Source organism: Hyperolius riggenbachi, chromosome 10, assembly GCF_040937935.1.
Source record: "Hyperolius riggenbachi isolate aHypRig1 chromosome 10, aHypRig1.pri, whole genome shotgun sequence".
Taxonomy (NCBI): domain Eukaryota; kingdom Metazoa; phylum Chordata; class Amphibia; order Anura; family Hyperoliidae; genus Hyperolius; species Hyperolius riggenbachi.
This window is the reverse complement of record NC_090655.1, coordinates 88,363,342-88,383,780: the sequence shown is the minus strand read 5'-3', so window position 1 is coordinate 88,383,780 and position 20,439 is coordinate 88,363,342. Positions and strand designations below refer to the sequence as shown.

Below are 20,439 nucleotides of genomic sequence, written 5' to 3'. Positions count from 1 at the left end.
GCTGCTCGTCGCCTGTTTGGTGTGTGGCGGGGGGGGGGGGGTCATAGCACAGCGCGGAGGGGGGGGGGTCGAAGAGCAGCTCAGAGGGGACACGGAGGCATTGCAATCAGCAGCCACATAACTTTGAAATGCATCAGGCAATACAATACTAGCGAAGGCAGTGAGGGGCTCTAATCAAATATTTTAGTTTACGTTGTTAAACTGGCAAATGACCAATAAGGGTTATGGCCACCTTCAGGCAACACTGTTGTAAAGGGTTGTAGGAGGCCATGAGCAGAAAAGTAATCCAGAAACTCAAGAAATCATGACTCTCTCCTTAATTTCTTATATTGTATTGTAGACACTGAGTATTACAAAACATCCTGGTCAATGAGATGCAAATTGTTCCGCGTTTAGGCAGGATTATGCTTATTCTGTATACAAATTTACGCAGCTTGAAAATAAACCAACCTCATGAAGCTGAGGTAGGACTTGATTGGGCAATTTTCAAATTGCATAAATTTGCATAATTTTGCCTCAATTCGGAAAACAACTTGCATCTCCTTGACCATCCCTAGTTCAGAGTCACAGTAGCTACCTTGTCAGTCGCCATTACTATCTGAGACAGACCACAGTACACATGGTGCAACGCAATGGGCTGGCTGACAGAGAAGCTGCAGTGTTGGTGTACAAGTACCAAGGGGGAGTCTGTGACCATGCAAATCTTTATAGATGGTTGCAGTGTGATGCACGTACGCAGATCAGGGAAATTGCCGTGATATACTTCCTGTACGTCACTGGTTGGGGTTACGCAGATTTCCCTGTCAGTGCATTTTGCTGCAGTGACCAGTCTGCATGCAGTGGTGTGATGCGCTGCGATAGGGCTCTTATGCCAATCACAAATCGGACTGCACATGTGTGAAACCACCCTGAGTTACATCTGAGTCAGGCATCTGGTATTAACTTTTTCTGGTATGAAAATCTGATAGCAGTAGCTGTTCTTGGCATTTACTTTGTTTGCTTTCTTGTTTTCCTATTCATGGTTTTTGTTCTCGTCTTCTGCAAGGCACAGTGTTGTAGTTAAATTTTTGCAAATATTTCCTGCAGGAATTGCTGCCTCTGGTTTTGATGTTTGAATTGCCCATCGCTGGTATTCTCCAACCCATCCCAGATCCAAACTCTCCCACAATCCAGCACATTTCCCAAACTTACAACATATCGGTCTCTTTCAAGCAGCGCTCCAGAGTCTACGGTGCTACCGGTATCGTGAGAGGCTCCCAGAATAACACCAGCGCTGTCAAGGTAATTTTCTTCTACCGCAAGCTTTTAAGGGGTAAAAAAAGAAATCTATACACCAAGGAAACACCACAAATCAGGTCTGCTGTCAGCAATAACATTCGGTTTGCAATCATGCTTCTGTTTTTCCAGCTGTGAAACAGCTCATCCTGAAAGAAGAATTTCAGGAAGGCCTAGAGCGAGGGTGGACTTCTTTGTCGCACCAAATTCTATCGCTAATGCTTACACCATATCCAAGGCCTCATCCTTTCAGTGAAATGAAACTCCTGGCATTCAGAAAGGTGCTAAGTGTCCTGTCATGATAATCTGCTGATTCAGTGGAACATTTTTGTGGAATAGTTGCCACCAAAAAATAAATTCTGATGTTTTTCTAAATCCTTTGAAAATATTTGTTTCCGATGATGTACTAAATTTGACAAGTATTTTCACTATTATCTTTATTATGCTGAGCACGAAATGGTTATTGCAAAATAAAAATGAAGCGGTTCTATCAGAAGAGAATCAAAATATATAGTGAAGACGTTGATGCCCAATTCCACAGTTTCCCATTAGATGTTTATATAATATGGATCACAACCCCCAAACTTGTATCAGCCATATTTGCTAACCGTATAAGTGGCTCTGAATCATGTTTTTGTTCTAGCGGTCATCTTATTTTAGGAATGGGAGACCGCTAGAACCACTGAACTAAACTCAGGAGCTGACTAAATGGTTGCTGCACCAGGAACTTTAATAGATAAAATGGTCTGCTCTACTGGCGGGAAAAGCTCATTTTCATTTAAGTCTCTTATCAAATAGGAAATAGGACATTATTGCTTGCCATGTGGCCAAGCTAAAATTTACTGTCCTTTACAGTTAAGATTAGTTCACAGCGCTCAGTTGCGTTGCAGAATAATTCTGCATGTCCACACAGTTCTATGGGCCTGTTCACAGTAATGAGAGGTAATGGATGGCATTATTTTAACTCTCTGCATGCAGGCTTGGACTGCCCCTTTCAGGGCTCAAACCCACTAGCAGCCTGTTCTAAATGCTTGTGATTTTGCAAAAGCTCGTGCTATTGAAATGCTATGGGAGGATTTTTATAAAATCAGATCACTCAAGTGGGATCACACCCATAGCATTACATTATCAAGAGCTTTTCAAATTACAAAGCGCTCACAAAAGCGCACCTAGTGGGTTCCAGGCCTCACAATGGAAAATGTTGATGCAATTTAAATTTTGTTTTCTTGATCTTGTGAGATGCAGACTGAGGCTGTTCTCCATGGTGATCTGCACCTTGTATACATTCCAGCTTCACACACAGCCACTGCTTAAAACAAAATTCCTTCACTCATTTCCCCCCTACTCAGATTCACTCTCCATCCCAAATACTGGGAGGTCTCTGGTCATTTTTCCTGCTATATTATGGATTCTCTCCCTTAGCTAACGTGGCAATACAAACGTTCTTATGCCTTTTCATCCAATAAATACATGCAGCATTTATGTTCTTTGGGTTATGTGAAAACATGGATACTATGTAAACTGTATAGTTTACTCTGTACTTTAGCCCAGCCTCTAGCTATGTAATTATCCAAAGATATAACAGATGTTGATCCTGCCTTCTATATGCCACTTGTTGTTCTTATGGATTCCTCTATTTGATATTTAAGCAAAGCTGTGTTTATGCAGCATGATTTACTCCTGAGAAAAAGTTACAAACAGTAAGTAATTGCAAAAATGTTTAAATGTCAAAGTACTTTTCATAAAGCATAGCTTTAAAAAATGTTTTTAAAAAATTTGTATTTCTGTAAGAATCTGTGAGGTCGCGACACATGTCATGAGACGTCTGCTTGTGGGCATTCTGGAGCATGGGGCCCAGTCCTGATGGAGAGCACTGAAACCCATGCGCTTATGCCAGTAGCCATTATATTGTCAGTCAATGGAGATTGGCAGGTGGGATCTCTTAAGGTCCGGTTCACATTAGCGTTCGCTGATCGGATCCGGACCGTATACTGTACAAATGAAGCGTACGTTCCGCATAGCAATGTAAAGTCTATGCGGACGTTCACACGCGTCTGTTCCGTACAGAACGAAGCCGGATCCGGACTCCGGACACTTTTCTAACATGCTCTATTTTTTGGGTCCGGATCATCTGGCCCACGCACCCGGACCGGAGCCTGATTGCATCATCCGGAAATAGAAACCAATGGGGAAAGGAAAGCACAGAACACACTGGCTATCAAAACCGGACGTTCTACCCCACTTCCTATGCGTATTCTAGCGGCCATTTTGGATGGGGACACATGGGCCCAGCATTTCTGGAGTGGAGCAGCAGTGACTCTAGTGCTGGAGCTGTTGGCAGTATGTCGGACGTGGAGGTAAGGCCCTAATCAGCGGAGGACCTGATTGTACAGGTGCACCTTCTGCTGACCTCCCACACCCCAACAATTTTAATAGTTTATCTATTTTTAACAAACGGATCCGGATGGCAGCCGTATTCATGCCTGATGCAAACGGACCGGATCCGGATCGGAACCTGTCCGGATCCGGTCCGTTTGCATCCCAGAACGCAAGTGTGAACGGGGCCTTAGTTTACACATAGATGGGACCATAGAAGGTCCTCAGCAGTGTGATCCTACATGTTGTTTACAGAACAGACAAAGCAGTTAAACGTAAGACCATAATCCTCTTCATCCCAAATATGGCACCATTTTCTTCTCTACAAGTAGGCACGATGAAATGGAATATGTATTGGATAAGATGGTTCAAAAATCCTGCATGTGTTGGAATCGCACACATAGGACCATATGCAATTGAGTTTTCCCTTAGGTGCTATTTTTACAACTAGTCAACAAAGTACCTTTTTAAGCCACCAGCAAGCAGAAAAATGCTCAAAATAATGTTGATTGTGCTTTTTATCTAATTGTTGATACTCTTTCGATTGCAAAGTGCAGAAAAGTAATTTTAAAAAAAAGTTGAAAAATTATCTCCAAGTAGAAAACTCAGGAGAAAAACTTAATTGCATATGGGCCATAATCTCTATTTGTCTGCCAAAGTAAAGCTTGGCCTAAACGTAACTTTCTTTGGAAATCCTAATTTTCTTTTAGTTTGACATTCTGACAGAAGAATTTAGTAACAGGTGGAGAATCCTATAACTGTAATCAAGTCATATTGATAACTGTAGAGTGCATCCATCTCTAATCATTGGAAGGTAACCCGTGTAATAAAATCTTTCATGCTATTTTCTTTAGGAAGGTACAGCGCTGCTCCTGGAGCATCTTGCTGGTAGCCTGGCCAATGCCATTCCCGTCAGCACTCAGCTGGATATCGCTGCTCAGCATCACGTCTTCATGATGGGGCGTAATGGATGCAACATCAAGCATATCATGCAAAGAACGGGCGCCCAGATCCACTTCCCAGACCCAAATAACCCTCTAAAGAAGTCCACAGTCTACCTCCAAGGCACCATCGAGTCAGTCTGTCTAGCCAGGCAATATCTCATGGTATGTATGGTAATGGATGCAGCCGTTTGTCATTATTTACGTTTTTAAATGAATCTATTTAATTTTAAGTGATCTGATTTTGTGCACAAATGCAGAAAAATATGGTTTGCAGCCAGTACACCATGTATTCATTCTGTAACACCAACCTATAGGGGAATATATTAAGGAAGGTTCTGATACCATTATTGCAGGTTTAGTGCTGGACAAACTGTTTTGTATGGATCAATGTGTTTGCAGTAGTTGTCACTTTTTAGAATTGTACCTCAAATAGCGTTTCTTACAGTGCTAATAATTTAACCAAATACTTTTGATTGCTTTTATTTAAGACAAAGGACAGGACCAATTACATTTATATTGCGCTTTTCTCCTGGTAGAGCTGCAGCCACTAGGGTGCGCTCTACAGGCAGCAGTGTAAGTCTTGCCCAAGGTCTCCTACTGAATAGGTGCTGGCTCCTGAACAAGAGCCAGTCTCCTGTGTCAGAGGCAGAGCCCTTAACAATTGCACTATACATTACACTATACACGCTAAGACAGCTTAGCTACATTCATGCTATACATGCTAAGAGAGACCTACATTCACAATAGTTTTCATGCATGTTTTTCATTACATACAATCTGCATTGCTTCATGAAATGTGCATTTGCTGCTCCTGAGCACTGCTTACTAGTACAAAAATATGAAGCTGTATGTGCGGAAAAAGCAGACGGCTGCAAGTTTGACGGTTGCTGAGTGACCGCAAGTTCGATTTCTTCCTTTCAGCTTTTCATAGGTAAAATCCAGAGGTGCATTTAACGTCGTCTTTATGTACATTGCACTGGAGCAGGCCGAGAGGAAGGGCTTAAAGGCAGTGTAGTGCAATATAGTAGAATGTAGTAAATTATTCAGGATACCAATGTTTATGATGGCCTGTTTTAAGCATCAGAAGCACTTCTTGTATCTATATATAGCTGTATATTGGTATGTAACACCGCCCTCCTAATGATGATTAGCCTAGGCTATTTATTATGCAGAATTCTCCTCCCAGAGCATCCTGGAAGACAGGCGTTTTTTCTAATGACTTCAGTACATACAGTAAACAAACATTCCTCAGTAATGCACCTACCAATAATAGTTTGCCTCCTGTGATCTAAATCTTAGAATGTAAATGTGAGAAAGGAAAGGATCAGGCAGACATTCACTAAATAATTTATAAAAGTTAGAAATAAGTAAATACAATGTATTCTTTGGTATATCCAGTAATGTTCCGCTTTAAACCAGATCTGTGACCAAAAAGAAAGCTCTGCTTGTTTGTGGACAGTGGTTTTCTGTGCATGAGTGACTCCATGTTACTGTGCAGGTGTGGGCTGTACTTGGGCCAGCATGGTGCAGCCACGTTCATACACTGGTGAGAACGCTGCCACAAGTATGTATTTGACAAGGTTTAAAGGGTTCTAGTGCTGGAATGGTGAGATTGAGGAGCATTGGGCAAGCCTCTGCACTATCCTGAGGCTCTCCTCTATTGAGGTAAGCATCTTTCTTTTAATTTTTTTCCCACTACAGGTACACTTTAATGTAAATACAAATGTAAAGCGAGTGAGGAGATAGCTTTAGGCCCCATTCACACCTAAATACGTTTTTTGTGCGCTGTTTTTTTCCACCTCCCAGCGCTCCACTGCACGCTGCGTTATTGTAAAAAGCTCTTTTCTACGCGCTTTTTCAGAGTGGTTTTGTCATTCACTACCTGACGCAAGTCAGGAAGTGAACTCTTTGACTTGGAAAAAAATACAATGTATTTATTCTTAAAAATGCGAACGCAATCACTGCACAGTGCGATTTTTGTGAGCGGTTTGCGGTTTTCCTATACCTTCCATTATAGCTAAAACGCCCCAAAAATGCTACAGGCACCACTTTGTGGAGCAGAACGGAAGCAAACCGCTCAGCTGTGCACTCTATCATAGGGAATCACTGCACAAGCGTTTTGTGGGCAATGTTAAAAATCGCCTGCGCTTGAAAAAAGGCGGAAAACGCCCCTAGTGTGACCCGGGCCCTAAATCTCAGTTTAAAGCCCATGCTCAGAAGCTTTTCTTCTGAATGAGTAGATTAGCAAATATTTAATGCACCTAACATTTAGTGAATTTGTACCTGGTGCACCACTTTTGTGCTAGTGGGCTGCTCACTGCAGACATCAGTGCTAGTCTTGGCCTCCCCCCTATACGATGACAGTATGGGGGTGTATGAGACTGAAGCCACACACCCCTATTTGCTGGCAGCTTATCCATCTCCTTCCTCTGCTATGCCTCTAATCAAAGTGGAACATTTGGAATATAGCGCACTCTCCATTTGACATGACCATGGCAACTTCTGTATTGTGTGGAGGTGATGTTACAAGGTGAGGGATATACAGTATGGTTGTTAACAAGAGGAAAAAAAAGCCCAGAAATGTGACATGTTGATGAATGTTGTAAAGTAACACATTGAAGTATACAGCATTTACAAATTATTCATCAGTTTGGAGAGTGGCATTTAATCCTGTGATCTGTAATTTTACATTGGAATTTTTAATGAAAAATATACGTTAGTTTCCTGGCCTTCTGCCAGTGTGATTAGTAAAGGCGCCCATTAACGGTACAATTTTTCCTTCAGATTTGATCTTTGACGCACTTTTTATGATCTAATTGTTTAGAAAACTGTGCCGTTTGTGGCGCAAATTGATATGATTCTTTGGTAGATCGAAAAGAAGAAAAATTATCAATCCAAAAGTTGGATTTCATGATCGAATTGGCAAGTAAAACCTTCTTCTTAAATCGTTCCGTTTATGAGAACAATCAATAATTGCCTTCCGGTTAGTGTCGGAATATCGCATCTGATGAAAATATTGTACCATCAATGGGCACCTTAGATGAAATGACTGTAAATGTACAGATCTTTCTGCAGATTGTGGATTTCTTAGTTCAATATTTACTTATGACTTCCCACCAGATGGTGCTCTCTGCTAGCATTTCCAGGCTTGCCTTCTCAGTGTGCTGGTAGTGATGGCTTGCCCCATTTCTCTTTTCCTAAGGTGACACAGTTGTGTGCAGAAATGTGGCCACCTTGTGACCAGGTGACCTATCTAATTTTGTAAGTGAAGGGTAGTGCACTACCACAGGAAACTGTGTTCAAAATGATTTGAATTAATGTTCACCAAGTGGTAGCGTAGCAATATCATTTTTAAATGTGCCCTTTTCAACAAAGTGGGATGTATGCACTAAAGTACGTTGAGCAGAAGGACATGCGTAACGTGAGCATATGGCAATGCATTGCATGTAATGTACAGTACAATCTTGGATTGCAAGTAACTTGGTTTAAGAGCGCTTTGCAAGACCAGAAAAAATGTTGAATGAAATGTTAACTTAAAGTGGAATATAACCCTGCATTTCATCTTTGCTCTAAAACATTATTTACAGCATATATTATATAAAAAGTAGGAAAACATGTTTTTATTGAATATTATGTCAGGGTTTTTTACCGCTTTAAGTAAGCAGCGTCTTATATACAAGCACAGAATGTATCTGCGCATCACGTCATCACAACTGAGGCAATGGTTCTTTTCCCTTTTACGATGGATTGTACTTAAAGGGATACCTAAGTAAAAAAAAAAATGATTTTTACTTACCTGGGGCATCCCTCAGCCCCCTGAAGCTTTATGGTGCCCTCGCAGCCTCGCTCCGATCCTCCTGTCCCTGCCGGCGGCTACTTCCGGGTTCGGCGACAGCCACCGACAGGCTGGGAACGCGAGTGATTCTGTGTTCCCAGCTGCTATATCACCCTCTATGCTGCTATAGCGTATATGTTATACACTATAGCAGCATAGAGGGTGATATAGCGGCTGGAAACGCGGAGAATAACTGGCGTTCCCAGCCTGTCGGCGGCTGTCGCCGGACCCGGGAGCCCAGGGGGCTGAGCGATGCCCCAGGTGAGTAAAAATCATTTTTTTTGGGGGGGGGGGGGGGGGGGGACTTAAGTATCCCTTTAATTGTACAATCCATAGTAAAAGGGGGACTGTACAAGGTCACATTTCCATGACCTCTTCAAAAGCAGGCAAAAACTGTCATTCAATAACTTCCTTGTTAAAGCAACACAGTTTGTGTGAGCCAAAAGATAGCAAGGGTTCGGTTAGTTACAGTGAAAGTCTTTTTTACATGTTTACTTAGTACAGTACTTTGTAAATCATCCCAGTTTCCATTAATCCTTATGGGGAAATTTGCTTTGATATGAGTGCCTTGGATTACAAGCATGTTTCCGGGACAAATTATGGTCGCAAACAAGATTACACGGTTTTGCATTCTGCTCTACTAATGCAGTAAGACTTCACGTACTTTATTCCAGTGGCTGGATAATATACGGTAAAGGCTCTGCCTCTGACACCGGAGACCAGGGTTTGAATCTTGGCTCTTCCTGTTTAGCAAGCCTGCACCTGTTCAGTAGGAGATCTTAGGCAAGACTCCCTAAAGCCTCATACACAAGCTCAACAAGTCTTTTAAATGCACAATTCTCAAACAACTTGCAGAAAAAGTATTTAAAATGCACATTTAAAACAACTTGAAGAAGTTGGACAACTTTTGTCAAGTAAAAGATCACTGATAAGAGGTGACCAATGACTGATAACACGCATCTCAAGTCAATTCAACAGTTAGATTGACTCGAGCTGCGTCTTATCAGTCATTGGTCGCCTCTTATCAGTGATATTTTACTTGACAAAAGTTGTCCAACTTCTTCAAGTTGTTTTAAATGTGCATTTTAAATACTTTTGTTGAGCATGTGTATGAGGCTTAACACTGCTACTGCCTATAGAGCGCGTCCTAGTGGCTGCAGCTCTGGTGCTTTGAGTCCGCCGGGAGAAAAGTGCGATATAAATGTTCTGTGTCTTGTCTTAACATTGTTTAGTGCATACACCCAAGTGTCTCCTGCAGTATTTGTTTGGTAAAGATCACCTATAAAATTAACAAAATAAACTGCTCAAGGGTGCCCAAATGTTTGCATGAAACTGTACACACGTGTGATGTAGGGCAGGTAACTGCAAAACCAAAGCAGCAATGCATTTTGAGACCGATCTCCTGTACAGTGTTGTATGTTTAATACATTTACCCTCTGCTTTATGTTCTGTGATGGTTTGTTACATTTATGATTTATTGAATGTTCTAGTAAGCTGTGTACGATTCAGAGCTAGGGTTGCCAGGTGTCCGGTTTTACACCGAAAAACCGGACAATTAAGTTGTCCGGTTTAGAGCCCCCCGCAGCGCAGGAGAACAGCGCAGCAGAGAGAGCTGGGAGCAGCGGTGGAGAAGGGGGGCAATCCCCCCCCCCCCCTTCCCTCACCTTAGGGTGCTCTCTCTCCCCTGCTGTCTCCTCCAGTATGATGTGCAGGCTGGCGAGTGGCTGCAGGCGGAACTTACCTCTGTGTCGCTCCAGCGCCGGAAGTTCGGGTCCCGCAGCCGCTGAGATTCGACTCAAAAAAGATCCGGATCAAAGATCCGAATCATTCATGAGCCGGACAACACAAATCAGTCTGAATAGTGTTGTCCGGCTCATGAATGATTCAAATCTTTGATCCGGATCTTTTTTGAGTCGAATCTCAGCGGCTGCGGGACCCGAACTTCCGGCGCCTGCGACACAGAGGTAAGTTCCGCCCGCAGCCAACCGCCAGCCTGCACATCATATTGGAGGAGACAGCGGGGGAGAGAGAGCACCCTAAGGTGAGGGAAGGGGGGGGGATTGCCCCCCTTCTCCACCGCTGCTCCCAGCTCTCTCTCTGCTGCACTGTTCTCCTCCTGCGGGAGGGGGGGGGGGGGCACCTGGCTACCTAACCTATTCTGGGCACATATAGCCCCTGGCTACCTATTCCGGGCACATATAGCCCCTGGCTACCTATTCCGGGCACATATACCCCCTGGCTACCTATTCTGGGCACATATAGCCCCTGGCTACCTATTCTGGGCACATATAGCCCATGGCTACCTATTCCGGGCACATATAGCCCCTGGCTACCTATTCTGGGCACATATAGCCCATGGCTACCTATTCCGGGCACATATAGCCCCTGGCTACCTATTCTGGGCACATATAGCCCCTGGCTACCTATTCTGGGCACATATAGCCCCTGGCTACCTATTCTGAGCACATATAGCCCCTGGCTACCTATTCTGGGCACATATAGCCCCTGGCTACCTATTCTGGGCACATATAGCCCCTGGCTACCTATTCTGGGCACATATAGCTCCTGGCTACCTATTCTGGGCACATATACCCCCTGGCTACCTATTCTGGGCACATATACCCCCTGGCTACATATACTGGGACATATATACCCCTGCCTACGTATACTGGGACATTTACACCCCTGCCTACATATACTGGGACATATATACCCCCTGGCTACATATACTGGGCACATATATCCCTGGCTACATATACTGGGAACACTGGCTGTTTGTCATTATGTGCATTTAGTGGTGAAAAGCTGTCTCTTTTGTGCATTTACTGGTGAAAAGCTGTCTCTTATTATGTGCATTTACTGGTGAAAAGCTGTGTCTTATTATGTGCATTTACTGGTGAAAAGCTGTCTCTTGTGCATTTACTGGCGAAAAGGTGTCTCTTATATTGTGCATTTACTGGTGAAAAGCTGTCTCTTATGTGCAGTTACTGGTGAAAAACTGTCTCTTATGTGCACTGGACCAGTACTACTGGTGAGGACAGTTAGTGACATGGCTATGTACTCTGTAATGTGCTGCAGAAGATATCAGTGCGATATAAATACTATAAAAAAAATTTTTTAAAAGCTCATTGCTTAGCCCCACTCTACATAAAAGTGTGCTTCTGACTCCGCCCCTAACTCCACCCCTAACTCCACCCCCTGTCCGGTTTTCTCCATCAGCCGACCTGGCAACCCTATTCAGAGCCAATGTCACAAAGCCCTAGAGACACCATCGCTAACACTGATCCCTCCCCGCACACACACTGCACTAACAATACAATACACTTTCAAATTGGCATTGAGAAGAGGGGTAGTGCATTGATGGACACTAGTGATGGGCGTGTCTTAGAGATCTCATGGGGAAGAGTGTGATTTGTTTGATGAGCTGATAGATTTGCAAAGCTCTGATTTGCTGTGATCACATCCTGCTTTAGCACATGATCATGACTAGCAAATCAGACTTGCATATTTTATCACCTGATTAAACTGATCACATGCTTCAACATGAGTTCTCCTAGACACGACGATCACTAATGGACACACAGCTTTGAACTGCGCTGAGTGGGATGCAGTGTTATGATCCATCACATAAATACCTTTTGAAGCTGTAAATATGACAATTCTAGGCAGTGTCCAGAACGTTAGACCATCCCTAGTCCATGAGCTGCTAATCGTTTTGGCTTGCATACAAATGTAACGTAGATTGTATACAGCTTTACATTGGGCCAATCAGATGCATTTCCTGCTAACTGGTGCAATCACAAGCTGCATATAATTTGCATTACTTACTGAATGAATGTAGTAATAAACAGTATTTAGTATTGCCATCTGTGGCAAGGAAATTAGTTTTTTAATGCTGATCCCTTATGCAGTATTGCTCTGTTGAAATTCACTTTAACCATCCTAAAGGTGGCCACACACCATACAATTTTTTAAATATCTGTTCAATTTAAGAATTGCAATCAATTTTTCTGACTGATTGTAACATTTCAAAAATATGACCAATGTACCACACACCTATGTTCAATTTTTCCCCCAATTATGATAAAAATGATTGGAAACTCTAACAAAATTGCTAGGGTGTGTATATTAATAAATTGACAATCCAACACACACCATACAATCTTTAGAAAGATTGAAGAAAAATATCTGGCAGTCCGGATCGATTAAAATCGAAGAAAACGGGAAATCCGATCGGCTTTTTCAGTCGAATGAAAAAAAAGCTTTCGATTTTTTCGGGAGATACGATCGTTTTTATCGAATTACTGTAAAATCGGATCATTTTATTGTATCGTGTGTGGCCACCTTAAGCTTTGGTGAAGGTTTTTTTTTTTTTGTCCATGTGATGAGACACTTCATAGTAACCTTATTGATCTGCTGTCAGACTTGTAGTATTTGAAATTTCTTGCATTTCAGTATGAGATTGGGTGTAATATAAATTGGTTTTATACATTTGGACAATTTTTTTTTCTTTTAGGGTTGTCTCCCACTTGTTCTGATGTTTGACATGAAGGAAGAAATTGAAGTAGAACCTCAGTACATTACTCAGCTCATGGAACAACTAGATGTCTTTATCAGCATCAAACCAAAGCCAAAACAGCCAAGTAAAGTAAGTGTTACTGATCATATGAGTCACCAAGAGTGAGTGTGCGTCCTACCCATTGCACTAGAGTTCACTGCAATTAATTTTGTATAAACCGGCTGTAAGGGTGCATTCACACTGAATCAGTTGTGTTGCAGAATAATTCTGCATGTCAACTTACTGCCTATACAATTCTTTCGGGCTGTTCACAGAACTGCGTAGTAACGAATTGTTGTTCTAACTCGCTCTTTGCAGGCTTTGAATGAAGTATGGCATAACGGTCTAATGATCATTGCAGTTCACACACATTACAACACGTGTGCTATGCAACGTGCACAGTGTGAATCCAGCCTAAGATGATCTGGCTGTGATTAATACCTGGCATTCTAGGGCTGCTAGAGTGCTAACCATTTAGCCTCTATATCTCATAATGACTTACAGATTACCCAGCAAGCTCATGGTGAACCAGAACTCAGTGTGTAAGGGACTAGAAAGGACTAAAAACCCTCTTACCAAAACGCTATGCAAGGCGGCAAACTTGTCATGAAATGGCGATCTTTGTTGCTAGCAGAATATTGGCAATAACATGTCTATGAGGTTCTATGAGTAGGTTAAAGAGAACCTGAACTGAAAATAAAAAGTCAAAATTACCATACACAGGCCATACTTACCTCCTGTGTAGTCTGACTCCATCTCCTTCTCACGTCCTGTTTGTCTACTGTGATCAATAAATTTCTCCGTCCTCCATTTTGAAAATGGCCATTACCCCATAACTTCCTGGTCAGCACACTTTTAAACTGTAATATCACCCACTTGAGCCATAGGGAAACATGGACATTACCTTGCACATTTAGTTGTAACTGACAGCTGCTGATATATAACGGACATCAACTGGTATATTTCAGATCTGACAAAATATTGTCAGAACTGGAAGGGATCACTGTAAGAAGAAAATGGTGAGCCTCTGAGCGGAACGGATGGTGAGGTTAGTATGTAATATTTATTTGCAGCTACTTCATGTGTTTATTTTAAATAATTTTCTTCGCTTCAGGTTCCCTTTAAGGCTGCCACTTAAAATGTTTTTGAAAACAAATTTCAAGTTGATGCAGGATTGATAGATTTTTATATGCAAGTTTATGAAACTTAAAAATGGACTGATTCCACTAAAGTAGAATTCAATCGCTCGATTTTTTTTTAGCTATGTAAACTTGCATAAAAAATTTGCATAATCATGAATTTCAGAATTATTTACATCTCATTGACCATCTCTAGTTTGTTCCAAAACCCTAACTTCAAATCAGCAGAGTTTGTAACCTTTGTGTATACTCTGTTGGCCATTAGAAACTTTATATATAAAATATCACAATAAAAAAAATGAAAAGATCAAAAGTTAAATCCCTTGAAGTGTACCAGAGTCTAACTTAATTAAAAGATTTATCCATACCTGGGGCTTCCTTCAGCCCCATCCACCTGGATTGCTCCCACTCTGCCGTCCTCAGTCTTCTCTGCCTTCTGCACCGGGTCCCGTAAGTTTGGCCAGTTGCCGTCAGTCTGAGCAAGTGGTGTTTTCCCTTGGTCTCCCTCTGTCTCTGGTTTCCTTTAAAGCGGATCCTAGATGAAAAACTAAGTATAACAAGTAACTTGTCTATATAACCTATCTAAAGTTTAGATAGTTTACACAGCAAATCTAGCTGCAAACAGCTTCAACAGAATATGATTTCTTCCTATGATATGACAGCTGCCATGTTCGATTTGTAAACATTACACACCGGCAAGCTGATCTGCATCTGAAAATGCCAAGGCGCTCTGAAAAGCTGTGGGCGAGGCTTGTTTAGTTTATAGGGAATAAGAGTATTAAAACAAAAACAAACAAGTATTTGGCTTAAAGGAATGCCCTATAAAATATATGAAAGGAACACAATTATGCAATGAGTAAAAGTTCATCTCGGATCCACTTTAAGGTAGGCATACACAATTACACTATTTATAAATTAGAGGTTAAATTTAATAATGAGGTTGAATCTATTACATTGTAGCATATGCAAAACAAATGCACGTAACACATCAGTTTCTAAAGGATAAAAGTTCCCTTTGTGACATTTACATTGCTGTGATTTCTCCGGTCTCTGCTTGACATGTGATGTATGTTTGGATCACATGATTCAGAGTACCTAACAGAGCAGGTTTCAGCTGAATCTGTTGCATTGTGCATACGGCACATACCAACCGATTTCAAAATTAGTGCCTTCCAGTAACGCCCGCTGGTAACATGCGGCCAATCATGTGTAACTTGGGTATAATATGAATGTTATTTGGTCGCACACAGCTTAGCTCACATTACGATGGAACACATTATGATGCAGCACATTTCTTTATAACACACGTTCTATAACTCTTCACAACACAGTGTGAACACACCCTTTTATCTTGAGTGTTTTCGGCTTTGCCATTCGTGAAATGCAAGCTTTTTGAGTGTCACCACCAAGGAAGGAAACGAGCATTAGAGCTGTATAGTTATTCTTGCAGCTATGAACTTACCTATTTCTGTTTTTGTTTTGTTTTGTTTTTTTACAGTCTGTGATTGTAAAAAGTGTGGAACGAAATGCCTTAAATATGTATGAAGCCAGAAAATGCCTTCTTGGGCTTGAGAGCAGCGGTGTGGCGATTACAAGCCAATCTCCCCTCTCCTGTCCAATGCCTTATCATGGACTGGATATCCTGACTGCTGGTTTGGGCCTTACTGGACTAGGTAAAACATCCCATTTTGGATAAAGCTCCTGTATTTTTCTCACTATACACACACCTAGGTTTGGAGGACAAAAACCAGGGGAAAAAATATATACTAAACCTGGTGCATCCATGGGGAAGGGGCATTTTGTGGATTTTGCACTTTGTATCTCATGCCCCCTTGTGCCTCGTCTCCCTGTCTCTTCCTCTGTCGCCTTTGTGTCCTCCTCTGTAGTCCTCTATGCCTCTGTGTCCCTCTTGTGTCCTCCGCTGTTCCTTTGTCCCCCTGTGTCCTCCATTTGTCCCCCTCTGCATAGGCACAGTACAGGAATCCCCTGACATTGCGGCGGGTTTGAGGTTCGTATTGGCAGGTGTTCACAAGTCAGAAACTCCCTGCATTTGGACTGCAAGATGTATGTTTATAATTGCAACTACTGAACACTAATATAGCTAGTGGTGTGCATGGATTTCAAATAGCCATTCAAATAAACATGCTTTGCTAATGTATGACTGGTTCAGAACATCAAAAGCTGTCTGAATTTATTTTATTTTAATTTTTTTAGAATGGAGTGTAAAAAGGTTGAGTCTGTTTTGCAGAGTAGGTAAATAATGGACTCTGCCAGCCTGTTATGGTTGGCTTTCATTTCTGATACACACATTAGAGCCACTTTATAGCCCTACAGACTTGAAGTGATTATTCACAACAAATTGCACATAGCGATTACCACCTAGCTGGGAATATAACCCTTCTCCAGTTTAGGTTATAGACTTTCGTTTTCCATAAAGCCCATTTTTGGGCACAGATGAAAAATGTCCTTCGAAATGTTTTCTCCCTTTCTCTACCTTCTAATAATTCACTAGTGTGAGACAGTGCTCCGATGTTAACTTTTTATGCGAACTGATGCATCTTCAGCTAAGAATCCTTAAAATTTTGGTCCCATGATCAGGAGTGGCATTCAGTGAGTCCGGTTTCTGGGTGTAACTGCTGTGATTGCATCACCTCAGTGTCCAGTTACTCAAGTGGTTGAAGATTGAGCATAGATATAAAGTCATTCCTTCATTTGAATGATAACTGCTGAATAGGAGAACATAGTTCACATATCATTCTGTAATTTCCTTACAGGAAAATTCTACTTCCACTATAAAATTGCAATGGACAAAGAACTGTATTGCACAAGTCTTATTTGTTATTTAATGTTAACTTACAGCCAGCTTAGAAACACAAGCTGAAGAAACAGGAATAGTCAATTCGATTACAATAATTTTGAGTCGATGCAGTGTTATACAAATTTTGTATGCAAATGTATAAATCTTTAAAAATGGACCAATCCTCCATGGTGGGATTCGATTGGTCCATTTTCAAGCTGCATATATTTGCATAGAGAATTTGCATAATTTTACATCAACTCAGTTATTTGCATCTCATTGATTATCCCTAAGCTGGCAGAAATACTGTTTGCAGCCAAACAATGATTGTGTTTTGTGTTTTTATAGTAAGCAAGCTTGAAAAAACATGTGCAATTAATGCTTCCATTTTAATTGAATCAAAGGTGATTTTTGTCTACAAAAGTGGAATTTGACATGAGGAACCAAGTTGATCTTTTGTGTATACATAGTACTTTATCACATTTGCTGTGATGATAGCCTTAGGCTATATTCACAGTAGTGTGTTGCTGTGCAATGACTGATTTGCATTCCGGCTTGCCACACGGCAATGCACCACATACAGTGACATTTACAGTGCAGCCAGTGCACTGTGGTATAACCGCATGTGACATCTTAACACACTGCATGAAGTGTCTTACGGCAAAATGCACATGACCTGTGAAGCATACTTTTCATTGACTGTGTGCTTCACTGTATCTGACGCAACAAGCAGATAAGGTGTGGCACCATGTTCCTGTTCCATTGTATACCTGTTATCTGCTGTTACAGGGAATGCAACATAGCCTTAATGTGAGATTCTACTGAGTCCCCTTTTCTGGTCAAATGTTCTCGGGAATGCAGTACATCAGAGGGGATGAGTATGGCAGTAGACACTGGTCTTCCTCAGGATTGTTCTATATTATGTTTTATATACAGCTTGTTAGATCTTGTAATGGAGTAACTTCAGAAGGCCTCTACCAAATCATATTACATTTATTTTACATAATGGGCCCAATCCCATTCACTTTTTCTCAAGTTTTTTTTACTCCTAGGAGATGCTTTTTATCTATCTTTTGTTTTAAATAACTTTTCAGTACTCTGAAGTTAAAAAAAAAAAGTACCAAAAAGTAGTTGAAAAAGCGCTGTCAAAATGATTTCCGAGCTGGTGGCTTAACCTCCTTGCCGATTATCCCGAACTCAGTTCGGGGTAACCTGCGCAGGAGGATTTCTCAGGCCCCGCTGGGCCGATTTGCATAATTTTTTTTTCCTACATGCAGCTAGCACTTTGCTAGCTACGTGTAGTACGCGATCGCCGCCGATTCGCCGCGCCGAGCCGCCCCAGACCCCTGCGCAGCCTGGCCAATCAGTGCCAGGCAGCGCTGAGGGGCGGGTCGGGATGCCCTCTGACGTCCCTGCAGGAAATCCCGTTCTGAACGGGATTTCTTGCTTACTCTGATCGCCGAAGGCGATCGGAGTGGGCGGGGGGATGCCGCCGCTCAGCGGCTATCATGTAGCGAGCCCTGGGCTCGCTACATGATTTTAAAAAAAAAAAAAAGTGCTGCGCTGCCTTCTTGCCGGCGAGAATTAGACCGGCAAGAAGGTTAAAAGGGATTTTATTGATCAGATGTGAAAATATTCTCTAGCAGGAAACGTAAAGGGAACCTAAACTGAGAGGCATATGGATGTTTCCTTTTAAACAATACCAGTTGCCTGGCAGTCCTTCTGATCTCTTTGGCTGCAGTGGTGGCTGAATCACACCCCTGAAACAAGCATGCAGCTAATCCAGTGTGACTTCAGTCAGAGCACCTGATCTGCATGCTTGTTCAGGGGCTGTGGCTAAAAGTATTGGAGACACAGGATCAGCAGGAGAGTCGGGCAACTGGTATGATTTTAAAAAGAAAAAAATCCATATCCTTCTCAGTTTAGGTTCCCTTTAAAAGAAAAAGTGAATTGGATTGGGCCCAGTGTTCTGTCTCCCTAGAGCTGAGAATCCAATGCCTTACATTGCTGTTTTCTATTCCCTCATCAGGTCTGCTGGGTCCAAATGCTCTATCCATTAATTCCACCACTGCACAAAATACTCTGCTGAATGCCCTGAACAGCTCTGTCAGCCCGCTGCACAGCCCCAGTTCTGCGGCACCCAGCCCGACGCTGTGGGCAACCTCATTAGCCAACGCCTCCAATGCTCCAGGTAAAATGCATGTCAGAGGTTAGCGGATAAAGATGACCATATGAAATTATTTTCTGGCAATGCAATCTGGTTGACAGTATAACATAAATAGTATAACTAAGTAAAACGTGTTGGTTTTAGTTATGAATGTAAACCTCTGTGTATCCATTAACTGTTGCCACAAAGCCATAGAATATACGAATATTTGTGTGGCTAAAAATGGTGCCTGGCCATGAATGGACTTGGCTGGGTCTACATTTCATCATTGACTTCAAAAACGTAAAAACACTTTGCTGTTTTGGTGGCTACCTGGCTGGCAGGGCGTAGATTTCAATCCACCGACGCTGCGCGTTCTCACCACTTTCGTCGCTCCTAATGATCTCGCTGCTGTCTCCCCGTCGCAGCTTACTCTGTGCAGTCTCTATAATGGCGGATTCCTGTGAGCAGGTCAGGAGCCGAATTTCAAGGTAAGCGGTTCCCATTGCCTTACATTGATAGGCAGGGTCAGGAGCCAATGAAAGCCGCTCCTGACCGGCTCAGAGGATTTCTGCCGTCATAGAGATGGCAGAGTGGGTGGCCCAGGTTCCCAACGTGCGGAGGTGACGGCGATTGCGGAGGGTATGTGCGGCGAATTAATTGGTATTCATCGCTATTCCGCTGTTTCTTGTACCAGCGGTCTCTGGTCCTTAACCCATTCGCGTTCCGTCGTTTTCACGTGAGAAATGTTCACCTCCCATTCATTAGCCTATAACTTTATCACTACTTATCACAATGAACTGATCTATATCTTGTTTTTTCCGCCACCAATTAGGCTTTCTTTGGGGGGTACATTTTGCTAAGAGCCACTTTACTGTAATTGCATTTTAACAGGAAGAATAAGAAAAAAATGGAAAAATTCATTATTTCTCAGTTTTCAGCCATTATAGTTTTAAAATAATACATGCCTCCATAATTAAAACTCACGTATTGTATTTGCCCATATGTCCCGGTTATTACACCGTTAAAATTGTCCCTATCACAATGTATGGCGACAATATTTTATTTGGAAATAAAGGTGCTTTTTTTCCATTTTGCATCTATCACTATTTACAAGTTTAAAATAAAAAAATATAGAAATATTTCATCTTTACATTGATATTTAAAAAGTTTAGACCCTTAGGTAAATATTTACATGTTTTTTGTTTTTTTATTGTAATGGTTTTTTTTATAGTAAACATTTTATTTGGGTAGTTTTGGGAGGGTGGGAGGTAAACAATAGATTTATAATGTAAATGTGTGTTCATTTTTATTTTTTTTTACTTTCAGCTGTAGTATTACTTTTTGGCCACAAGATGGCGGCCATGAG

The 20,439-nt window shown here is 41.9% G+C and overlaps 1 protein-coding gene across 5 annotated transcripts in view; it reads left to right on the top strand.

Annotated features, from left to right (window-relative positions):
* The window catches only part of BICC1 (BicC family RNA binding protein 1), a 376,259-nt gene that overhangs the window by 325,089 nt on the left and 30,731 nt on the right, over positions 1–20,439 (top strand). For all 5 annotated transcript variants that reach the window (XM_068255070.1, XM_068255069.1, XM_068255072.1 and 2 more), the window contains 5 exons: positions 1,087–1,281; positions 4,506–4,757; positions 12,947–13,078; positions 15,626–15,800; positions 18,954–19,115. In XM_068255070.1, coding sequence (XP_068111171.1) covers positions 1,087–1,281; positions 4,506–4,757; positions 12,947–13,078; positions 15,626–15,800; positions 18,954–19,115 — 916 coding nt within the window. The remainder of the gene's footprint in view (positions 1–1,086; positions 1,282–4,505; positions 4,758–12,946; positions 13,079–15,625; positions 15,801–18,953; positions 19,116–20,439) is intronic.